The sequence below is a fragment of the Neofelis nebulosa genome, chromosome 2 (genome assembly GCF_028018385.1).
Source record: "Neofelis nebulosa isolate mNeoNeb1 chromosome 2, mNeoNeb1.pri, whole genome shotgun sequence".
Lineage (NCBI taxonomy): Eukaryota > Metazoa > Chordata > Mammalia > Carnivora > Felidae > Neofelis > Neofelis nebulosa.
The window spans coordinates 166513406-166525066 of NC_080783.1; the positions used below are offsets into that span (position 1 = coordinate 166513406).

An 11661-nucleotide genomic window follows, 5' to 3' on the forward strand; every position below is an offset into this window, starting at 1 on the left:
TGGAGGAGGGAAGAAAATGTGGATCCATAACTTAGTTGACTTTTCCCTTTGCATGCAGAGGAGAGCCCTAATAAGCTTGTTCCCTGGTTCTGACCTTAAGGACCCCTGTTTTATTGGCTAATTCTTACACAAACACACCCTAATCATTAGCTCCAAATTCCTTAGTTTTGCTGTCCAGTGCACAAAGTCCACATTCCTAAGTTTTTTTATTTCTTTCTATAGTCTGGCCCCAACTTCCAGGCCTATTTCCCACTACTCCCATGCATACATATATACCTGGCACCCTTGGACAAAGGCTCCGTTCCATGTTTTTAAACTATAGCTATGGTGGATTTTTTGCAGAAAGCTAATTTCACCTATTAAATTTGGGAGAAGACAAACATTAAATGATCAGTAATGAAGAATGATCATAGAGGAAGTCCAGTGGGAGCATGCAGAAGAGGGACCCAAATAGCCTAGGCCTCAGGGAAGGTATTTCTAGACATCTACAGATAGATATCTACATATTTATATAAGGAGTGGATCTATATGGTCAGAACCATTTTTACCCACACAAGACAGGGCTGCTGGTCTCTAGCCTGGGCCCATAAACCTATAATCTAGGAGCCGGATGGTATTCTGACCTTCAGGATATATTCCAAAACACCCAACTCTGCCCTAGCCAGATGATGAGAAAAGGCTGGTAAGGATCCGAAGGCAATGAGTCACCTTACTGACTGGAGAGCGCCATATTGAATTCATAAGTATGAATTACTTAATTTGTTAAGTGTTTATTTCCAGAATGTAACATCAACACTACTAGCTAACCAAATATTTTCAAGCAGGGGAACAACTTTAATTAGTAAAATTATTTCACCCAATATCATACTGATTTCATTCAAATGAGTATTTATAAAGTGCTTAAAAATAATTTAATATCTTAAATATGAAAAACATTCTCTCCTGTCATCTCTTTTATGGTATTTGGGTAATATAGAATTTCTAAAAGGAAGAAACTGTAGGGACCACAGGGCTCAAAGTATCCCACAGAGGTAAATCCTAATATAGTTTATAATAAGCATTTACAATTTTGTAGCAGTTTAGAGTTACACTGTTACATTTGATTTGATGGGCATAACAGCCCTAAAGGGAAGTTGGTCCTATTTCAACAATTCTAGTGACAGGTAATGCACCACTCTGAGGGCCAATCAATTGTCTTATTAGAGACCATCATGTGTAAGGAAATTTCTTTCTCAAAATTGAGCTGACATCTGCCTTATAATTTCCACATAGAGGATTTAGTTGTATTCTCCAGAGCAACAAAGGACACATACTCTTTCTCACGTATACATCAAAGCCAGCAACAGCCATCAAACCTCCCACCCCCATCTAGAATTCTCTTCTACAGGCTAAATGGTTCCCACATTAAAAGTTCCAGACCTCCAATGACTTGTTTTCATCTTCCTTTGATGTTCACTGGGTTATCTAGACAACATTGTCTTTAAGTGTAGTGATTAAAACTGAATGCAACCCACTAGAAATCTGAGCAGCTACAGTATAAAAGAGGCACACAGTTAATGACTAGCTCACGTGTTGTCACATGTTCTGCTCTGCTTATTTCATCTGTCTTGTCTCCGTAAGCAGGGCATGTATATCCTCCTGGACAGGTGTAATGATTGCCATGGTGTAACAAAAATATTATAGAGTTTAGAGCTTGCAAGCCTGTAAGAATGTTAGCCCTGTCACATATAATAACAACAATGACAGCTAAATTATCAGGTACTTAAAATGTGTTAGGCACTATTCAAAATGTTTTCTCTACATCAATTCAGTTAGTCCTCACAATAGCCCAACGGGGTAGGTAATATTATTTTGCCCATTTTGCAGATAAGGAAACTGAGATAAAGAGAAGTTAAATAATTTGCCCTAGGTCACACAGCCTAGTGACAGAGCCAGGACTTAAACCCACAGAACCTGGACTTTCAGCTACTCTGCTGAACTTATTCCTAAAAGTGACATTGACTAAGTTCTGTCCAATCATTTTAATATATTTTTCAGATGCCTTCTATCACTTGATTGTAACTACTGATGGATTTGGATTTGGGGTCTAGAGATGCTAATTATCACATAGATAATTCTGGATTTATTATCACACAAATACTATGCAGCAGAATTGGTAATGAAAGATCTCCTGGTTTCCTCATCTGTACAATGACTACAGTAGTTGCTACATAAGATTGTTCTGAGAATTACCTAAACCCCTAAGTGAAAGGTGCCCATCACACTGACCGATTACTACTTAGCTCTCAGCCATGTTTGTTTGGTTCAATGATGCATTTGGCATATACGGCTCTGTGCCAGGCACGTGAATTTTCCATAAACACTAGAGATTTTAGTCAATCAGTTGGTATTCTATGCCTGCAGTGGTATACTCTGAGGTGCTGTCCTGAAGGACCCTAGGTCATTACTATTCCTCTTATGCAGCTGCCTGTAAACTGAAGAAGGTTCTGGGTTCCCACTTGTGACTTCCTCCAAAAAATGTGAGCTTAGTAACTCTCCAAAAGGAAGGTGAATAATTAAATACCTGAAATCAAAGCGGACACATTGTAGGGGGGACTCCGCAGCCAGTTTAGAGGGGGCTGCGTGTCACTCCTGGAATGGGGCTCCCTCCATTCCACCACATACTCCTGGACAGCAGGGGCGGCTTTCCCAGGGGGCTCCCAGGTCACCATCATGTTGTCCACACCCTCTGAGTTTGCAGAGACCTGACGAGGAGCCAACAACTCTTAATGGGGAAAAGGGGGAAGGACAAAAACAAATTCACAGGTGGATAAAGATATAAAAAACAACTCATCCCAGCAAAGTTTTCCAAAAAAACAATTTCTTTTTAAGAACTTCAGATTTGGCGGCGGGGGGGGTGCCTGGGTGGCTCAGTTGGTTAAGCGTCCAACTCTTGATTTGGACTCATAATTACACAGTTCGTGGGTTTGAGCCCTGTGTCGGGCTCTGCACTGACAGTGAGGAGTCTGGTTGGGATTCTCTCCCCCTCTCTCTGCCTTCCCCCATTTCCCTCGCCTCAGAATAAATAAACAAAATGAACTTTATTTAAAAAAAAGGACTTCATATTTGTTTTCAACAAATCTGAATTGGCATCAGTGCAAGGACCCTGTGTAATTATTATTTTCCTCTTCATCTTCCATTCCCCAAAGGTACCTGCTGTAATGAATATAATATGCATCCTTCTAATCTACCTCCCATATGTTTATTTAGATATCTACGTATCCTTGAAAATTAGTGTTGCTTTGTGTTTGTGCTTTGTATTTTCATGAAATGTGCTGGGAGTAAATATAATGCTTTTTCTTACTTTTTCTTTCCCATTTAATATTATATTTCTGGGATATGTCCATCCTGCTGCTATATGTAAATCCAGCTTATTCCTTCTGACAGCTACCTCAAATCTTTTTCTGTCCAAGCGACAATCAGGCGGTTCCTTCCAGCTGTTTGCTAACACAAACAAGGATGCAATGAACATTCTCTTCCATATTCTCATGTGTCCCTGTCCCAAGAGTGTCTCTGGATATATCTGCACAGAGCTGCTCAAGTATAAATACATGTATTATTTCATTAAACACAGCCAGAGTGATCTCTAAAATAGCCAATCAGTTGACACTCCAACAAGAAAAGCATAAGGAGGGGCGCCTGGGTGGCTCAGTCAGTTGAGCTTTGACTTGGGCTCAGGTCATGATCTTGCAGATTGTGGGTTCGAGCCCTGCGTCGGGCTCTGCTGACAGCTCAGAGCCTGGAGCTTGATTCAGATTCTGTGTCTCCCTTTCTCTCCCTGGGCACCCCCCCCCCCCCACCCTCCGCCAATCATACTCTGTCTCTCTCTCCTTCAAAAATAAACATTAAAAAAATTTTTTTAAAAGAAAAGCAAAGTGTAAGGATTCTTATTTCCCCACCAATACTTGGTATCTCTGACTTTCTAATTTTTGCCAATCTGGTAGAGGCAAAGCAGTTTTTAACTACGGTTTTGTTTTTGCTTTCTGATTTCTTATGATGCTGAGCTTTTCTTCATATGTTACTAGCATTCTGACTTCCCCTTCTGTGAACTCCCTGCTCATATACTTAACTCATTTTTTCCGTTGAGTTTCCTGTCTTTTCTCTGATTTACAGAAATAGGTTTTATATTCTAGATATCAATCATTTGTCAGCTTTCAACACTAGAAATATATTTCAGCTTTTTAAGTCTCTGATAACTTTATGATATGTTTGCACATAAATATTTACTTTGATTTAGGTAAATTTATCTATGGCTTGTGCAGTTTTTAAAAAAAGTGTTTATTTGTGAGAGAGAAAGAAAGAGGGAGAGAGTGTGCTCACGAATGGGGAAGGGGCAGAGAGAGAGGGAGGGAGAATCCTGACATGGGGAGATCATGACCTGAGCCAAAATCAAGAGTTAGATGCATAATCTATTGAGCAACCCAGGTGCCCCTGGCTTGTGCATTTTGAGTCTTGTTTATGAAATCCTTCCATCTTGGGATCATGAAGGTACTCAATTACATTTTCTCCTCTTGGCTTCTGGTTTTTACCTGCCACATTTAAGTTTTTAATCCAAATCTAGCTAAGGGAATACAATTATTAAGGGGAATAGATTTTATTATATTTTCCACACTTTGAGTCAATTTTTCCAAATGTGATACTATCCCTAAGTTCCATATATTTAATGGATACTATCCCTAAGTTCCATACACCAAGTTCCATATATTTAATGGGTCTATGTCTGGGGTCAGCTTCTTTGTGAGAACACAGTGCTCACACTACTAGGCTTTGTGATGTCTATTTGGTTGGTAAAGTCCCCTCCTCATTTTGCCCTTCATTTTCCAAAGTGGTCCAGGATATTTATGACACTTTATTCTTCCATATAGCTTTTGAATCAGTTTATCAGAGTCCCCAGAAATTCCAGCTGTTATTTTTTATTGGAATTAAGTTAAATTTATAGTTTAATTCAAGGTGAAATGATGATGTTCCAATGTTAATTTGTTCCATTCATAAATATGCTGTTTAATTGAAATTTTTCAGATCCTCTTTTATATCTTTGTAAAAAAAATTTTTTTTAAGTTTATTTCTGATAGAGAGAGAGAGAGAGAGAGAGAGCGAGCATGAGTGGGGGAGGAGCAGAGAGAGAGAGACACAGAATCCAAAGCAGGTTCCAGGCTCTGAGCTGTCAGCACAGAGCCTGACATGGAGCTTGAACTCGCAAACTGCAAGATCATGACCTGAGCCGAAGTCGGACGCTTAACTGACTGACCCACCCAGGCGCCCCAGATCCTCTTTTATATCTTTCAATGGAGTTTTAAAAATAGCTTCTTAAGGTTTTTATGCATTCCTTGTTACAGGCTAATTCCTAGACACTTTATACATGTGTTCTGCTATTTAAATAACATCTTATTTTCTAATGCTTTTTCTACCATTTGTGTGTGTCATTCTTATTTCTGGTAAACTGCTAAAGTTTCTAATTAGTTCTAATAATTTGTCTGCTGCCTTTGTTGAACTTTGCACTTAGTAATCTTATTAGCTGCACACTTAAGCATCCCCTCCTTCCAGGGCACCTGGATGGCTCATTTGGTTGAGCATCCGACTTTGGCTCAGGTCATGACCTCACAGTTCATGAGTTTGAGTCCTACACTGGGCTCTGCTCTGACAGCTCGGAGCCCGGAGCCTGCTTCAGATTCTGTCTCTCTCTCTTTCTCTCTCTCTACCCCTCACCCACTTGCACTCTATCAGAAATAAGCATAAAATTTTTTTTCCAAAAAAAAAATCACCTCCTTTCAATCTTTAAATCACTTATTTCCTTTTATGTTTTCATTGTTGCAAATTTTAAGGAGACTGTGCCTATATATCTTTATTAAGATGATATTTGCTGAAGGTTTTTGGTAGCAAGTCTTTAAAAACCTAAAACATTTTAGTTTCTTCATAGTTTCCAATTAGGTTTATTTTTGTAAAATATTATTTATTAAAAAATATTTTTCACCAAATACTTTTCTGTATCTGTTAAAAACATACCCCTTTCTCTCTCTTTTTTATTACTGTGATGAATTACATTAATACATTTTTCTGATATTTATCCATCTTTACATTCTTGGGATCAATCTGTTGATCATTCTGCACTATTTTCTTTTTCTTTCTTTTTTTTTTTGACCTCTCTATCCTCCACCTTCTACTAATTTTTTTTTTCAGAGACTTTTGTAACACAGATTTGATTTTTTAGAGAAGCTTTAAGTTCACAGCAGCATAAGTGGAAGGTGCAGAGCTTTTCTGTGTACCCTGACCCCACATATGCATAGCCTGCCCCACTACTGACGTCCTGTACTAGAGCAGTACACACAGTAAGATTTTTTAATAAATATTTTCAAGTATTTTTTTTTCCCTTCATTTAGTTTTTTCTCTGCCTGGGACTCCTTTTAAGTAGTTGTCATAATTTCTCTTCCTATTCTTTCAGTCTTTTAAGTTTTCTCATTTTTCAACTTCTTTCCTGGCTTTTGATGCCTTTTGGAAGTCTCTCACCCAAACTTCCACTCACTCGGTCTTGAGTCCTTTCTGAGATTCAACGCATTGGCTGTGTTATTTCAACAATTAAACTTTCCATACCGACTCTCTTCATTTGGGGCTTCTTCATAACCACCTGACTTGACTGATTCATGTTTCTACCAGCCTCTCTAATCTTTCTAAGGATATTTGTTATGCTTATTCTCAACTCTTGTTCTTTCTGTGGCATTAGTGAGATTTTCTATGGTACATGTTGTTCCCTTTGTTGCCTTTCTTTCCTGGAATTTGTGCCCCTCAGATTTCTCCTAACTTTCTCCTTTGGGATGTCTTATTTTCTTGGGTTGCTGTTGCAGCCTTGGCCTTTATCTTTCTGTGGGGAGACAGTGAAAGCTTCACTGTAGTTTGTGCTTCTCCAAGTAAGTTCAGGTGGGGAGGAGGAGCTTTTCAGGGTGGAAAGTTCCAGGCCAGAGAGTCTACAGTGATTTAGCTTGTGTTCTACCTGTCCTCAGGTTCCCCTGAGGTATACTTAGTACCTCCAGAACCCAGTACTCATGTCTTAATGGCTGGCACTGCTCTGCATGGGGGATTGGGACTGTTACTCTCTTTTGTAATTGCCAGGCCCATGGGGTAGATGGCAGGAGAAATCTCAAGGACCAGCCAGCTCAGAGGCAGTCTTTGCTCTAAGCTCCCTTCCACAGCCAGGTGCTGGGGCTTCTCTGAAGTTACCCTGTTCTGCTCTCTGGACTTCCCTGCTCCATAGTAGAAATGTCTAAGCAATGATCATATCAGGGCAACATGAGTGATAAGAAGGAGTGAAACCAGAAAGTGCTACTTCAGCACTCCCTTTCAACACTATTCCCCACTGCACTCAGCCATCTATCCTGTCCCTCAAATGGCATCCTCAGTACTGTGCTTGGTGGTGAGGGCCTATACCCTGAGTATTGGCCATCTTGTCCGGGACTGGAACTCCCCAGTAGGGGTTCCCTTATATTCATTTGCCTTGTTATCAATGTCCTGGCTATGCCACATTTTTTTTTTTTTTTTTGAGAATGAAATGCATTCATTTGGTAAATATTGATTGAGCACCTATAGGTTCCAGTACCTTTGCCAGGTGATGGACTAAAATAGCCAGAGACCCCTTCTGACCACTGATTTCTCTGGAATTTGCTAGGCAAATCAACTTGGCATTGCTCTGCCTGACTCATCATATTTACCAGGAACCAGCCTGAATTTCCTTCCCATGATGTTTGTCAGCGCATGTTCTCTCCTTTAGAACTCTGATAACAACTCACCTTCTTTCTATCACCTTTCAGAATTATTCCTTTAGCCTCAATCATTCAACTTCCCATCTCCTTTTTCCCTGAGAGCTTCTGAACAGAGTTATAAGGTTCATAAGGTATTTGCAATAAGTACCTATCTAAGAGACAGGTGGCCTTGTTTTCCAGTCCAGTTCTGCCACTAATTGGATCTGTTGATCTTGGCTAGGTTATTTCACCTCCTGGGGCCTCAGTCTCTGACATCTGTATGGGTCTCTGTTTATGACTGTACTGGCTTCTGTCAAAAACTTTTTATTTATTTGTCTATTTATTTATTTAGAGAGCATATAAAAGCAGGGGAGGGGCAGAGGGAGTGGGAGAGAAAGAATTTTAGGCAGGCTCCACTTTCAGAACAGAATTCAATGTGGGACTCAAACTCACGAACTGTGAGATCATGACCTGAGCTGAAATCAAGAGTCAGACACTCAACTGACTGAGCCACTCAGGCGCCCCTGTACTGGCTTCTGACTTTTCCCATAGTTTTGAGAATACTTGAGTACAGGGACTGGTCTGAAATATTAAATATGTTTTCACTTGCTGACTTATGGGTTTAGCACACATTCGATTTTCATCGTAAACCAACAGAATCACTCTTGTGCTTCTTTATGGGCAATGCTGTGGCAGGTGTCTTTTTTTTTTTTTTTTTACAACAAAGCTCTCCCTACTTTCTCAAAATCAACATAATTCTGCCTGTGGGGGGTATTATTTTTCTCTTCCTAAAAGGAAAGTTCTGTATGTGAGGAGTATACATTAACATACACTGAAAGAAAGGGAGACAAAATCATAGTACGTTATCCCTACAGATCATTCAGAATATGTGTGAGACAAGAGCGCTCAAGGGTGGGACCATGTAATTTGCCAGTGTGTCCTCTATGTCACCTGGGACGTGCAGGGTATTGGGTGGTTCAGGTGTGGTCTTAGGAGAAGCATAGATCCTTGATACTCCAAGATTTCCAGGACCAGAACTCTCTTCGCTATTGCTCAGTTCAAGTACTGTCCTATCTTACCTCCCCTGCATGTTCATCTGTATGGAGCCTCATCCTTTTTTTAACACCTATCCAGTCTGAGAGGAGAGAAACAGGTGTTTTGTTTGTCACTGCTTTCCACCATCTTTCACCTCCCCAGGGACTTCATTCCATTAATTAGTCCCTCTCTCCCCTTAATCCTCACACTCTTCCCTACCCAAGTCTTTTTCTCAGCTTACAAGCTTTCTGAGATCTCACTTTAAAATAAACCCACACACCCATACACCTCCACTCCCACACCTGGCTCACAGAGCTCTCCATGCTCGGGTCACATGTTATCTCCTTCCCTGGCATTCTCTTCAAGCCCATACTTCAGCTTTTCTCTGTTCCTAGAGCTCCCTGTGCATCCATCTAATCTCACATTTGTTACACTGTACCAGAGTTTATTTGTTTTTGTTTGCCCCCCCCCCATGACTGAATATAACTGGAGGACCTCAACAGTATATTTTACCTATTGCTGGATTCTAGCTGCCTTATGTAGTATACGCTCAATAAATGACTGCTGAATGAATAAAGTAGAGGCCAACTCTAACATAATGAATGTGTCATTTAGAGAAGTTGTTACCAAATCTAAATAAAGCATCTGTAGGAGTGCCTGGGTGACCCAGTCAGTTAAGCGTCAGACTCTTGATTTTTTTGGCTCAGGTCATGATCTCAGCTTTGTGGTATCGAACCCCACGTTGGGCTCTGCACTGACAGCACGGACAGCATGGAGCCTGTTTGGTATTCTCTCTCTTCCTCTCTCTCTCTCTCTGTCCCTCCTCTGAGTGTGTGCCCTCTCGCCCTCTCTCCCTCTCTTTAAATAAACATTAAAAAATAAATAAATAAATAAATAAAACACTTGGAACAGGCCCAGAAAATTCACCAAGATTATATCCTCAAGACCCAACTGCAGTGGCATTTGAAGAAGGTATTCTGACATATTACATTTTAACAACAGCAGGATACTAAATAGTGGTATGAGTTCAATTACCCCCACAGGGTATATTAAAAATTATATATGCAGTACTTACTGAAGAAAATTTTTTAAAAAAATATAGAAAGCAAAAGTGGGGAGTCCCTGGGTGGCTCAGATGGTTAAGCATTCAACTTTTGGTTTCAGCTTAGTTCATGAATCGAGCCCCAGGTTGAGCTCTCTGTGCTGATAGCTCAGAGCCTGCTTGGGATTCTCCTCTCTCTCTCTGTCCTTCCCTGCTCACTCTCTCTCTCTCTTTCTTTCAAAATAAATAAATACACTTATAAAAAAAAAGCAAAAGAGAAGGAAAATCACCTGTAATCCTATGATGCAGTCATGACCTCTGTTAACATTTTCATATACATTCTACTAGATTTTTTTAAGATGCAAAAAATGTGTAGTCATGTAAATACATTTTTTTCTTTTTTTTTTTTTTTTTTTGAGAAAGGGTGGGGAAAGTGGGGGAGATGGAAAGAGAGAATTTGAAGCAGGCTCCATGCCCAGCAAGGAACCCAACTTGGGGCTCGATCTCACAATTGTGAGATCATGACCTGAGCCGAAACCAAGAGTTGGATGCTTAACCAACTGAGTCACCTAGGCACCCCATTAATACATATTTTATTATTTTATTTTATTTTATTTTATTTTATTTTATTTTATTTTATTTTATTTTATTTTATTTTATTTCATTTCATTTATTTATTTAGAGAGACCGAGTGTGAGTGGGGCCTGGGCAGAGAGACAGGGAGAGACAATCTTAAGCAGGCTCCACATTGTTAGTAAAGGGCCTGATGTGGGAATTAAACTCATGAACCATGAGATCATGACCTGAGCTGAAATCAAGAGTCAGATGCTTAACTGACTGAGCCACCCAGGCACCCCAATACATATTTAAATAGCATCATCCCATACATACTACAAAAAGTCTACCTTTTTACTTATTATGCGCATTTTTGCTTGTCAATAAAAGCACAATTAGAATATCACTTTAATGCTAGTGTGGGATTAGGCAGGTGAGAGTCATGATACATTAAGCCAGTCCATTCTCTATTATTTAACAGGTTGTTTGTGGTGTTTCACTATTTCAAAAATTTTTCCACAAACATCTTTGTGCCTACACTTCTAAGCACTTACCATTTGCTGAGGATTCATTTCTAATGGTAAAATTTTTTGGTCAAAGATATGTTAGTATTTGAAGTTTGTTACATACGGCCAAATGTCTTCAGAAAGTTGTACAAATTTACATACCCACCAGCAGGCTACAAGCGTATCTCTTCCCCACACACTCCCCACATGGGTTATACTAACTCTACTTACTCTTTCTCAGTGTGATTTGGTTTCTCATGTTTTTTCAAAATTTGCATGTCATTGATTGCTAGTTAGGTTGAACATATTTTCACATCTTTATTGCTACTTTTCTATTTAGAGTTGCCAGTTCATGTCCCCTGGTCACTTATATTTTGAAAAAATAGATAGATAGATAGATAGATAGATAGATAATCTCCTTTTGCTGAAAATGTGATATAAACACTTCTTAAATTGCTATTTACATTTTTAAGACATTTCATTTATTTAAAAAAATTTTTAATGTTTATTTGTTTATGAGAGAGAAAGAGCATGAGAAGGGGAGGGGCAGAGAAAGAGGGAGACACAGAATCTGAAGCAGGCTCCAGGCTCTGAGCTGTCAGCACAGAGCCCGACTCAGGGCTCAAACTCAGGAGCAGTGAGATCATGACCTGAGCCTAAATCAGACGCCTAACTGACTGAGCCACCCAGGTGCCCCAAATTGCTATCTACGTTTTTAAAGCTTTGTTTGTGGTGTTTAAAAAATTTTTATTTT

The 11661-nt window shown here is 39.6% G+C and overlaps 1 protein-coding gene across 1 annotated transcript in view; it reads right to left on the bottom strand.

The window, feature by feature from the left end:
- IL12RB2 (interleukin 12 receptor subunit beta 2) overlaps positions 1-11661 on the bottom strand; it is a 78807-nt gene that overhangs the window by 20137 nt on the left and 47009 nt on the right. Inside the window, exon 10 of the mRNA XM_058717030.1 lies at positions 2564-2764. Within this exon, the coding sequence (XP_058573013.1) occupies positions 2564-2764 (201 nt within the window). The remainder of the gene's footprint in view (positions 1-2563; positions 2765-11661) is intronic.